Genomic DNA, 13,667 nt, shown 5'->3' with positions numbered 1-13,667 from the left:
ACTGCCTAGCTGTACCATGCCTGGGGCCACCAGGGTTACACCCTGCTGTGCTCAGAAGACCATGTGATTGCTGGGGTTTGAACTCATGCAAAGTATGTGTGCCCCTGGCCACCGAGCTGTCTCTGAGAGCCACTCTAATAGATACTCAGCATAAACAAGAGTAAGAGGGAAGATGCCAAATTTCTTCCTGCTTATACCACATTGAGATAAAACAGGTCATATGTCCCACCCATTGTCTTAGCCTGTGAGTCCACAATCATTAAGAATATAGCCACTTTGTGGGGCTGGAGCAATAACACAGCAGGTAGGGCGTTTGCCTTGCACGAGGCCAACCCAGGTTCGATTCCCAGCATCCCATATGGTCCCCTGAGCACCACCAGGAGTAATTCCTGAGTGCAGAGCCAGGAGTAACCCCTGTGCATCACCAGGTGTGACCCAAAAAGAAAAAAATACATATATAGCCACTTTGTGATAAGAAAGAAAATTTTGTTAGCAAAACCAGTCATTTCAAATTATAACTGTCCTCTTCCTATGGTGATTTAAATTATATAATTGTCTCACTATTAGCTAGTACTGAATAAATGATTAGCAATATTACCTTTTCCATGACAGTAACAGTTAAAGGGTTAGAATTGCAGTTCCAGAAATGCATCTGTTTTCTTTGTGATCTGCCATTTTTTTCTGTCAGTGATAGTGTCTCATGCATACAATATTCCATCACCAGTCCCCCACCATCACCATAATGCTCATTTCCCTTGACTGTGCCTCAGGGTCTCACCACTCTGGTAAGCTCAGTGCTGTAGACAGTATTCTTAAGCTATGTATTTCACAAACATCGGTATTTCTGTTTATTTTAAGACTTGAAAGTCTCAATGCAAAAAAAAAAAATTTTCTCTGTACCCTGAACTTTTAGTGATTCAAATATATATATACACATATTTCTATCACTTTTAGAAAAAAAATAATAAAGATAAAAATACAATATCCCATCTAAAGTACCAATTTTATTCAAATTATAGTGGTAGGAGTAGTTCATATGAATTGAGAAATTTGGTAGGACAAAGAAACACGATATGTACAGTAAGGTGATATAACAGAGCTCTAATTCTTAATTTTTTTCTCAAAAAATGGAACCACTGTGTTGGCATATCAATGTTTTATTACATTCTAGTTACATACTTTCATGTTCTTTTTTGAGTCCGTTACTAACTTCCAGTCCTGTGCATATTTGCTTTGAGTTAAAATACCATCAGTGGCTGTTAAATAACCATCAGTGGCGTTGGACTTTTCCCCCTTGCACTGGCTAAGTAGAATTAATGCCTTCTTTTTCTAAAATTCCAGAGCATGGATATTGTATATCGAGTGGTGTGCAGATCTATACATTCAGTATGTTGCTAATCTCTATGCCACCTCCTTTAGGGAGAGGAAGCAAAAAACATTCCTGGTGAATCTGTCACAGAAGAACAATTCACTGACGAAGAAGGCACCCTCGTCACCAGAAAAGTAATCACCATTGGGATTTCATGTTTCTCTTGGAATTTAGATTTTTCTGCCATTCATTTGCTGTAGTGTTTATCTCCTGAAGTAGAAAACAGAAAAACCTCTTTTACTGTTGCTTCCTACAGATCACTCGGAAAGTAATAAGACGAATTGTTATCCCACAAGAGAAAAAACGCGATGATGTGGTAAAGGAGAGGGACGGCCAAGAGAAAGTAGAGGATAAAGGCTTTGCGAACTCTTTAGAGAATGCTGCTAATAGGCTGGCATCTGTGGTGTGGCAGCTTGAAGTATTTTGCTGTTTTGACTTATTCTGCATTTGATCAATCAAAGAAAAACATTTTCTTCCTAACCCTCTTGATTCAGAGTTTTCACAGAGATAAAAATCAAGTGTTAACAGAGGGAAATAAAAATCTTATAGTGCCAAACTGCTCATCATGCACCCTTCTGCCCAATGCCTTACCTATAGCTATGTACCTGCTAAGGACACAGATAGAGAATAAATGCGTTGAGTTCAAACAGTGTAATCGCAGAAAGTTCAGGTTAAGATCCTTCCAGCAAGTCTGTACTTTCTCTTTCCCCATTATATTCCACTGTGATGTTTGAATTACCCTCATCAGAACCAGAGGATGGTTTCTTTCTTTGCTCTTGTGAATGGTGTAACTCAGCAGATATGACTCCATAGCCAAAAGAAAACATCTCTGATTATTCTTCCTTTCTTGACCCTTCTAAGAGCTTTATCCTCTTCATTTAAAAAATAAAAAGAAGTTTTAATTACCTGCATTTCTCTGAGAAAAAAGTAAATCGAAAATTTCTGATAGACAGAAAGTTAGAAAAACTATTCTGTCTTTTGACATAATTTTGTGCTCAGTGAGAGGGATGTTGTTGTTTCAGGGGGAAAAAAAATAAGTGCTGGCTTGGTCTGGAATGAGAGGAAGAGGTTGATAAATACACAAACTTAAAAATTGTGGGACCAGGGATGCAACTCATTTCTACTTATTTGCCTGGCATGCATGAGGCCTTGGGTTCAATTCTTTGCATCACCCTCCCCTGCCCCGAAAAATGTTTAAGCCTCCAAACAATAGGATTTCTGTGGAATCTTAGTTCATGATTTATGCTTGCTGAGAACCATCATTTCCTCAGAAACATGACTTAAAATTAGGTGGTTTTAAAGAGGAAAAATCATAATATACTAATAATTGTTGTGTTGGGGGGTTGAGTGCCTTGAGAGCTTTAGATGTTTTTTCCTAGCTTACTATACTAGAATCAGACAGCCTGCTCGTTTTCTCAGAATTTACCACTAACCTACTGAGTTAGCGAAGTACAATTATGTCGTACGTCTGATGGTGCTCTTAGCTTGCCTCAGTGACTCTAGCCTTGTGGTTAAACCAAGTAAATTGTGGTTTGGGATGTGAAGTGTCAATGTGCTTTTAAACCATGTTTCACTTATCCTAATCCAGCCTCAAGGAACAAGAATGGAAAATACTTCAGAGCTCAACTCTGTTACCACAAAATCTTAATGTACACATTCCTTTTAAAGCAGGGAGAAGGTTATAAGATGAAGATGAAGAAAGAAATTCGGCACGTGGAAAAGAAGAGCCACTCATAACAGTAAACGGTTAGTCTGGGCGATACATGGGTTCCTAACCCAGCAGTAACTCTTAATTTGTGTGAAACACCTTATTCACTTCACAAGTGATTCATGTCTTCCTCACTGTCACTGAATTCCAGCTTGGAATATCCAAAACGAAATTATTTTATTTTTATATTTGTGTATGCATACCTACCGTGAAACTTGTCTCTACTTTGTAGTCCATTGACTTTCTCCTCGAATGAGTCAGGAATTCAATAGAAATAGTGAATTTTGAGACTGCTCTAGCCGAAGATGCAGTGTGAAATGTAATAGCATTGTACAGACTAACAGGGGCACAGATTTGATTGTTCTAACAATAGATAGAGAATATAATTATCTAAATTCTAACAATAGAGAATATAATTATCTAAATTATAGTAGTTACCAATGACTTAATTCCCTGCCTATCTTTCAGGTTTTTAAACCTTTTATGTACCAATCTTTGGGCCAACAGTCGAAAAACTACTACTATATAATATGCTTTTATGTAACTTTAATAAACCAAAGCAAACTAAATGGACTAATGATACTATGACTTGTTAAGTGCAATGTTTAGTGAACTTTGTTTAAATTTGTCTTAAGTTGGCTTCATAAAGGATATATTAACATGCTTATCTGAATTATACTTTGTTTTTCTAGGATAATGGGATAATAGAACAGTAAAAACCATCCTATTTCTACTTAGCTACAATTTTATTTTTATTATTATTATTTTTTTAACTACAATTTTTAAAAGCCCACTGGGGGAGCCAGTGAGGTAGTACAGCTTATCTTTGCACTGAGCTGACTCAGGTTTAATCCCCTGCACATGTTCCCCTCAGTATTTAGTACTTAGTTCCTCTTAGTACTGAAGGCTCTAAGCTCCCACCCCTCTCCACCCTCCCAAAAGACATTTGGGTTAGAAAAGCAAATTGAACGGTGGAAAGGTCTTTGTTGCTGCTGCTGCTGCTGCTGCTGCTGCTGCTGGTTTATACCCAGTGGTGCTCAAGGGTTACTTTTGGCTCTGCACTCAGGAATTACTCCTGGCTGAGCTCGCAGGACCATATGGGATGACAGGGATCAAACTTGGGTCAGGTGCGTGCAAGGCAACAGCCCTAGCTGCTGTAATATTGCTCTGGCCCTTCTGAAAAGTTTTTTTTTTTTTTAATGCATATTGTAGTGTAGATTTCCAGAGGAAAGTTCTGTAGAACAGTTCACCAGCAGTTCTCTTAGCCCTACTGGTCAAACTATAAGGGAAATTCTGATTTCTACTTTCATCTGTCTGTTGTTTCCCACTCAGCAGAATAACAGTATTTGGGATGTTGAGGTAAAGAACTGAGCAGGCCTCTAGCCTCATTACCCCTAAGTTTGTATGCAAGATAGCTAAAGCATAGATACATTCTTGACCCCAGAACCTAGTCATTTATATATTGATTTACTCAAACTTATTTCACTTCTCTGTGAGGCTTTCTTTCTACATAAACACTAAGAAATCATTAATAAATAATATAAGTGAGGTACTTGCTTTCACATGAACCTTTACATTTTGGAGATTAATATGGCATTAAGAAAGACTAAAAATTTCAGAGTACTCTGGAAATAATATATGTATATGTGTGTATATATATATATGTATAGTATATATACTCTTCGAAGTGTTTCGTGTTTGCTTTAAATCTCTCAGCTAACCCACTTGGATAGGTGCACTGAATCATTTAACAGGTAAGAAAGCAGACTCCCAAATGACTAAGGCAATATAAAGTAAAAGTGGTAGAAATGTCCTCCTAGAGTTACAGACCCATGCTACTTCAATCCTGTTACACCCTCAGTCACGTTACCTAGAGATTTGATTTGAGTCTGAAGTGATAGGAAAGTGGTATCGGAGCCGAATCTTACAGGAAGAATCAGATGGTGGACTCAACTGGGGAAGCAGTAGGAATCTGACAGGTCTGAGGTTGCCTTCTAGGCACAAGTAAGAATATTCTGCCTTAGTGCTGCAAAGAACAGAGAAGTGAAGATAGTGTTTCTGCTGTGTGCTTTTGGACCTTGAGGTCCAAATACCAATTCCCAGAAGTGGTATTGCTGGGTTGAATGGGAACTCAGTTTCTGTTTTTTTGAGGAATGTCCATGTTGTTTTCCAAAAAAGACTGGCATTCTCACCAGCAATGAATGAGGGTCCCTGGTTGTTCTTGTTCATTTATATGTGTGCCAGTCTCCATGGCATGAGGCATTGTTGTTTTGATTTATATCTGTGTTCATTGCAGCACTATTCACAATAGCCAGAATCTGGAAACAACCTGAGTGCCCAATAACAGACGTATGGCTAAAGAAACTATGGTACATCTACACAATGGAATACTACACAGCTGTTAGGGAAAATGAGATAATAAAATTTGTCTATAAATGGATAGACTTGGAGAGGATTGTGTTGAGTGAAATGAGTCAGAAGGAGAGGGACAGATATAGAATGACTGTGTTCATTTGTACATTATTAAAAAAAAAGAAATTAATGTCCAAGGCCAGGGAAAAAGGGACAGGAGAACTGGACAATAGTGGATCATTGGTGTGAGATAGAGGGTAGTTAAGATAGAGAGGGGTCCATTATGACAATACTAATTAGAAATCACCACTCTGGACAAAAACTGAGTGTTGAAAGCAGGTGAAGGAATATACTAGGTAACATTTCAGCATCTGTATCACAAACCATAATGCCTAAAATGAGAGAGAGAGAGAGAGAGAGAAAGAAAGAGAAAGAGAAAGAGAAAGAGAGAAAAAAGAAGTACTTGCCATAGAGGCAGATGGGGGGTGACTTGAAGGGGTGGGAGGGAAACTGGGGACACTGGTGCTGGGAAATTACACTACTGGAAGGATGGATGTTGAAACATTGTATGACTGAAATGCAATCATGAACGATTTTCTAATGTTCTATATCACAGTGATTCAATAAAAAAAAACTCTGCAAAAGCCAGAAATATAAAATAGTGAAGCTGGAACTGTGAGAACAGTTCATTATGGATAGCAAAAGAATTGAACTGTTATGTCTGGAGAGGTAGAAAGATCAAGATTATTCAGGCCTCTACACCTTCCCATAAGGATTCTGTTCATTGCACTAGAAGCACTGAGAATCTGTTGATGGCTTACAGGTATGAGTGGGACATAATTAAACTTATGTTCTGAACAATTTGCTGTAGGATAGGAAATGAATTGGATGGAGGGGGTATTACTAGATGATCAGATGCTGGCTGAGGCAATGAGGATGGTTTAAAAAAAAAGGCTGAATCAAGAGATTTAACATGACTTGATTTTTATTGGATGAGAGGGTGAGAGATTAGGATAGCATCAGTATAGAAGTAACCTAGAATGACTAGTATGCGTGTCTTGGAGCCGAACCTGCTGAAAGACACAGTGCTAACCATGTCCTTGTCAATGAATTAATGACTTGTCTAAGGTCCTTCAGCTGGTGAGCAAAAGAATGAAATTTGAACCTACCTAGAATATAAACCACAAATTCTTATTTATTACATGAAAAGTCCTTGAGAATTGTTAGAGACCTAAAAATAAGTATCGAATGCATATACAAAGACAAATTTATGAAAATGTTTCATATTCTGCCTAGTGAAAATACTATAGTTTGGGTTCTTGACCCTTACCTGGCTTTGTTTGAGGGGCTATACAGGGTGCTTGGGATTGAACCCATTGTTGGCCAGTTGCAAAGCAAGCACCTTACTCGCTGTATTCTCTCTCTGACTCCTTAGTTTTTTCCTTAATTTAAAGCACTTAGCCATTAGATATAAGCAAGACTGTGGCAAGAGGAGATAACCAAACAAATGGGGAGAATACCCTAGAATGGTTTTTTGGAGGAAATTCTCTCATGGGCAAATGCATGGTAAGAGGGTCAAGACTATCTGAGGTCAAAAACTTGACTTGTGTCTTTCTTAGAAGTGGATATTTGAACTGGCTTTGGTATCTGCCAGTGTGAAGGATCATGCATACAATGCTCATGACTTTGGTCTTTATCCTAGAGACATGAAATACCACTGAAGTGTGGTTTTTTTGTTTTGTTTTGTTTTGATTTGTTTTGGGTCACACCCGGCAATGCACAGGGGTTACTCCTGGCTCATGCACTCAGGAATTACTCCTGGCTGTGCTCCGGGGACCATATGGGATGCTGGGATTTGAACCTGGGTCGGCCGCGTGCAAGGCAAACGCCCTACCCGCTGTGCTATTGCTCCAGCCCCACCACTGAAGTTTTGTGGTAGAAGAATAATATGATAACATGTGATTTGGTAACCCTAGCCATAATAGAGAGTTGGTGCAAAAGAGTTTGAACACAAGAACCTCTGCTGAACAAAGATAAGATCCTGCATAGTTCCAGTAAGAGTAAGAAGAGTAAAGGAAAATGTGAGTAATGTTTTCAAAGAATACAAAGGAACACATGAATTGAGGTCGTTTGGATGGTGAAATAAACCATGTAGATATTCACTTTGCCATGTCTTCAGTATTTGTTGATTATTCGGTAGAGAAGTCTCAATTGAAAATCTTAATTCGGGGGCTGGAGCCATAGCACAGCGGGCAGGGCGTTTGTTTACCTTGCATGCGGCCGACCCAGGTTCAATCCCAGTATCCCATATAGTCCCCAGAGCACCAACAGAAGTAATTCCTGAGTGCATGAGCCAGGAGTAACCCCTGGGTGTGACCCAAAAAGAAAAAAAAAATTTTTAATGTGGTGGGGCCAGAGGTATAATATAGCAGTAAGACATTTTCCTTGCAGGAGTGATCCCTAAGCCCAGGCAGAGTGTAACCAAAAACACAAACTACAACAAAAAACATGAAATCTTAGTCACTGGTGGAATAAGGATAAGACGGAAATGGCATGAGTATGTGAAATTAACAGGAGGTTTCCTGTGCCATGCCCCGCCACTATTGGATTATAGCAACATCCGACATTTGTTTGAGTTAAGATACACAAATTGCGTAAAGTCGTGATTGATGAGCCCCATAGAAGCACTTAGTAAGTTCAGTTACTCTTTCTGGTAGTAAAAGGCACAAGAAGAGCACCTTGAAGAACCTGGACTGAAAAGACCAATGAACTAAGTAACATCAGTAGCCAGAGAGGCTGAAATAACAGTGGGAGAAATTGGCAGAGCAGTGTCCGGAAATTCTGTATGATGTTGGCTTAGATTTCACAATGATCACGATTACTTCCTATCAACTGTTCCTCATAGTAGTCTTTGGAAATTAGTGTAATAAAACAAAATAAAAAATCCCCAAGGATTTTAAGAACAAGCTGAATTTTAAACTCTATGTCCTGATTCAGTGTCCTGGAAGTTAGAGCTCAGCCTAAATGACTTCACACCAAGTTTTAAGCACCCCAACCTCAGAAGACATTCAGAGTTTTAGCTTTTTTTTTTTAACCTCTCAAGTGGTGTTCAGGGGAAACCATCTGGCAGCTCAATGTGAGAGTCTGAAGGTATGGTGCTGCTTGGACCCCGTGATGCCAGGGAGCATCGCAGGAATCTCTAGGATTACACCTGGTGGTGCTTGAGGAAATGGGGTGCCAAGGATTAAACCAAGGTCAGTTCATGCACTTTAAGTCCTGGTGTAGGGGCTGGAGTGATAGCACAGCAGGTAGGGCATTTGCCTTGCACGCGATCAACCCAGGTTCGATCCCCAGCATCCCATATGGTCCCCTGAGCACTGTCAGGAGTAATTCCTGAGTGCAGAGCCAGGAGTAACCCTTGTGCATTGCCAAGTATGACCCAAAAAGCAAAAAAAACAAAAAATTTTTTGTAAATACATGGATTTCTCCTGCTTTTCTTCTTTTGGTAGTCCCTAATTGGTGCCAGAGAACTAATACAGGGATCAAGATGCTGCCTTGCTTATGGCTAATTATGGTTTGATCCCCAACGCAGCTGAGTGTGGCCCAAAGTCTTTGCTTTAAATTAAAAGAGCAAGAGAATCGGGTGGTCTGATTTGTAACCCTGCTCCTACCACATGCTAAGCATGCATTCTTATTAGTGTTACCTTTTACTTTCACTGCCAAAATATAAAATATATTTTCCCAGTTTTTAACTGGTTCCATGACCTTAGAGATTTTTAAATTACAAGTCACGAGAATAGAACAAATTCAAAAACAAAGCCCCGTGTATTTGTATCAGTTGAAGAGTAAACCTACGTGAGCTGGGAATTATACGTCTTGAGAGTTCATGTTGCAGTGCTTCCGCCTTCTGCCCTAGAAATCCTATTAAAGAATATGACCTGATCTTGGGATTTCTTATTTTTTTTTTAAATACCCCCAGATAATTCTAATACGCACCTAAGTTTGAGAATTACTCAGGAGTTGAAATAAGGTTTTCAGTAAAACATACTGAGCATTAATCCTAAGAGCTTCATGCTGTGATGCTTCAGATAGCAAGCTAAAATCATGTGATTTTCTTTGACAGACACTAAAGATAAAAACACTAGTATATACATGGAAATTTTGGTTCTCATTGAAGCATAGTGCTGCTTGAATGAAGTGAATGTACAATATTCATCTGTGAACTGCGAGTTGCCAAGAAGAGCCACTGAGTAGTGTTTTGTCTTCTTTTTCTTCTTCTTCTTTTTTTTTTTTTTTGATAATGCTTCTTAAATTACAGGGCTATCTCTAGAAATAAGGAATGGCTTCTGAGATAGTTTCTGCTATTTTGGCTTTGAAAGACACACAAAGCTCAAAGACAGATTCCTGGATTCAAATGTTTAGAACTCAGATCCATTTTGTAAAACCCGAAAGGGAAGCTGGCTCTACTTCTGACACGTCATTCCAATGAGTGCCTTCCCTCACACCTTTCATGGCATCTGCTCTCATCACAATTAGTACAAAATGTAAATATTTTCTGAGAGATATACTTTCAGTTAGGACTCATGCTTTCTTGTAGAACACTGTATTACGTATGAAGTTTCTGTGCCCCCATGTAATTGGAAAAAGCACACCGGTTGCATGGCTGAGAACAAGAAAATAACCCTGACACCTTTTTAAACTATCACCTAGAACCAGAGAGCTAATACCAGGTTTAAGGTGTTTGCCTTTCTACAGACAGTGCTTTGATCTTGAGTCCCACCAGGGATCACTCCTGGACACAGCCAAAAAAGCCCCTGAACACTGCAGTGCGCCTCTTTCCCCCACCCTTAAAAAAATTACCTCCTGGATCATATTTTACATGGGCATATCTAAATATGTATATATCCAGTATTTCTATGGTAATAAGTTCAATACCTTAATGTTCAATGCAAAATGAATCTAGAAAGCTGGATGGGCTTTTGGAAAAGAAATAGTTAAACCAAAAGAAAGCTCAACTAAATTAGAGTGCTGATTCAACATTTCTAAAAAAAATTACCAAATTTTTTTTTGCAATAGATGCATTGTATGCACATTATATATCACTTAAGTTTTAAATCACTGATTGAGTAAAGGGTGGAGCAAAGGGATTCAACTAGAGAAAATTGTTGAGGATTCAAAACAGAAAAGGTAGATGACTGTGATAACATTTTCACAGGACCTTCCAAGAGGCCTCGCACCTAGAAGATTAGGTGTTAATGGTAAAAACAGAGATGAGAAATCCTGGTCTTCCTCTGATCACCTTCTAGGGCAAGCCTTAGTGAGTCATATTCCTTTTCTGGAATCTCTTCCCAACCATGAGAGGAGGGTAGGTGTTGAAATCACTAAAGAAGAAATTGACACTTTAATATTCTTAACTCCCAGCATTGACTGGGGGCATGGAAGTCAGAGCACCTCTAATGGTGAAAACGAAGCCAAAACTATGGGTGAGACAGAGAAAGCTATATTAACTATATATATATATATATATATATATATATATATATATATATATATTCTATGTAACTATATTAACTTATTTATATAATTCAAGGTATCCGGGATGATGCACCTAAAGAAACTGATCATACGGGGTTTTGAAATTGTTCTTGCCTTACTCTGGTTCTCTAGGGCCGATGTCTTGTTCTTGGTCAGGCATATCACCTTTTCAGAGTGAAGGGAAAGGGTTTCATGCCCGTACAGCAAAAGTATGCAATCTTCTCCCAAATAATGTTGATTTGATATATCACAACTTACACTTTATGCAGGCACAATTCAGTAAGGCGAGATATCCTTAATGGAACCTCCATACATAATGTCCAAATTAGCCTTGGCTCATTGATGTGGGGAAGGGAAAGTGCCGTTTGCCATGGTGCAAAAATATTCTTATTTCCATTTCATATGGAAAAACAATTTTCCACTAATAAGGGTGTCACTACTCTCTCTTTCCAAAAAGATTGGTTATTTGCAGGGGGTCCTTTCAGTGAAAAACATAAAACAGAAACATGGCTAAGATCATCTACCCTGGCATTGTATCTTTGGAACTTTGTGCACATGAAAACCCCTGATATTTTGGTGTTGTTAGAAATTCCAGCATACTCTGTCAGCCTCCTCATTTTACAGGTAAGACTGAGGTCCAAAGGGCTGTAAAGGCTTTTCTAATTACCTGCAGGCATGCCCTGGGCATCAAAAGAAACACAATAGATGAGAGCCTTTTTGACTCAATCTCTAAAATCAAATGCAGTAAGCAAGGTTTGCAAAGGTCACTAAGTCCAGTAGAAAGGGTCACTGCCTTCAAAGAGCTGTCCAGGACTTCTGAGGGATCTAGAAGATAGCTTTCATCAAAAGCAACATGATAAATCATCCCGCTCCGAAGGGTCCCATTCTCTGAGGCTCCTCTTTTGGATGGCAAGGAAAACTTAGGTAAGTTCTTTAAAAAACAATGAAAGAAAGGAAAAGACACTCACCACCTAATGTCTCTCCTTCCACAGGGACACATGTTTTTACTGCCAGTATTGAGAAACTCATGGAAGATACTTCAGCAGGAAGTGCAGGTTCATGGAGAAGGGTGTGTGTGTTTGCTGCTTCCACACAATGAAGGCATGATTTTTTTACGGAACAAAAGAAAAAAAAAGAAAACCACCCACATTTTAATTTAGCATGAGCCAATTTATAGAGCATGGAAATTCACTTTCATTCCCAGGATTGGCGCGTGTGCAATTAGCAATGCAGTGTATATACAAGAAGCCATGCTGTTAACAGTTTATCTCAAGTAATTTGGTGTCATTTGCAAAAGGAAGAAATTCCTGCCGCCAGAAGAGACAGAAGGAGATGGAATGATCAAGTCATGGAGAAACACTAAAATTACTAAATCCACAACAGCTCGCCTTATTTTTCTTGGACCCAAACTGTCAGGGTATAAACACTATTTGTTTCTTTTTTAAAACATCTATAGTTTTGCTGTAAATAATAACACTGTATAAATTCTAACAGAAAAAAAATAGAATAAATGTTGATAAGGCACTGCCTCTTAGAACACAAACCGAATATTGCAAATGCATTTAACATAATAGGGGGCCTCAAGGACTTCACCCTAGAAGAGAAGGGAGGCGTTCTGGGGGGCGGGGGATCTTCACTGATTCTTGTACATTAGCAATTATAATGTTTGTATATGCAAAACTGCTAGCTTGATTTTAAAAAACAAATCTTTAAAATCTGCTGCAAATTTAAATAATTCCTAAAATGAGGAATTCTGTAGTTCTGTGAAAAAAATTTTCTCCAGAATACTAATATTTTGATGCATGTGTATCACCTTATTTTGATTAAATCTTTTCCAATTTTGCAAACACTACAGTATACTGCAACACAGAAGATTTTATCTGTAAACACAAAGCCCTTCATCTAATATTTGTTGCTATTGCCAATTTTTCAATGAAATTACAGAAAATGAAAAAAAAAAAACCTATACAGTAGTTGCTTTAGGGGGAGGGGGGTGCAATCTGTTAGTGCTTAAAAGGGGTAATGCTTGCCGCTTTAGAGGTGGATGGTGCTCAAAAGGCCCCAGTCGGGGATATTTTAAATGGACTGAACAGAAATCCTTAGCTAGTAGACTGGCAGCACGCTGTAAAATTATTACTGTATCGTGTACTGGCATAAGATGTAGACATCTTTCAGTAAGCCAATCATTTGTAACCATTCTAGCAGTGTCATATTAGGTTAATAAGGCTGCTGTGTTTTAAAGGGCATTTTTATTTGGGTTTTGGTGAAATTCTTTAATTTGTTGATTATATTCATATAAAAATCCGCATTCATTGACACATAGATCTAATGACATATGTATGAAAAACCATACACTGGATGACCTAGTCGATTATTTAAGCATAAAATAAATTGTTAAACTCTTCACCTACCTGTTCTCCACAGTGTCCTTGTGTTCTCTGGAAAAAGCTAATTATCTAACCCCTCCCCAATGAGCCCAACTCCATTACTTACTATTCATCCTGCCTCTGGTCACTAAAGAGATCTACACATTCAATACATCCCTACAAACTCCCAATTGCATAAACTTTGTGCATTTCCTGGGGGAGCCAGTGGTGATCTTATTCTGGTTTTCCCTTGGGAAGTATCCAACTGAGGCTATTATAGTTAGAAGAACCAGAAATTGTGGTCTCGTTCTCCAGAACCATCCAGCTTGCATCTGCT

At 38.7% G+C, this 13,667-nt stretch overlaps 1 protein-coding gene across 18 annotated transcripts in view; it reads left to right on the top strand.

Annotated features, from left to right (window-relative positions):
* The window catches only part of ANK3 (ankyrin 3), a 511,843-nt gene extending 498,469 nt beyond the window's left edge, over window positions 1-13,374 (top strand). For all 18 annotated transcript variants that reach the window (XM_055137437.1, XM_055137439.1, XM_055137442.1 and 15 more), the window contains 2 exons: window positions 3,038-3,115; window positions 11,957-13,374. In XM_055137437.1, coding sequence (XP_054993412.1) covers window positions 3,038-3,106 — 69 coding nt within the window. In that variant the 3' untranslated portion in view covers window positions 3,107-3,115; window positions 11,957-13,374. The remainder of the gene's footprint in view (window positions 1-3,037; window positions 3,116-11,956) is intronic.
* Window positions 13,375-13,667: the final 293 nt, after the last annotated feature.

Source organism: Sorex araneus, chromosome 5 (genome assembly GCF_027595985.1).
Source record: "Sorex araneus isolate mSorAra2 chromosome 5, mSorAra2.pri, whole genome shotgun sequence".
Classification (NCBI taxonomy): domain Eukaryota; kingdom Metazoa; phylum Chordata; class Mammalia; order Eulipotyphla; family Soricidae; genus Sorex; species Sorex araneus.
This window is presented reverse-complemented; position numbering and strand designations above follow the sequence as displayed.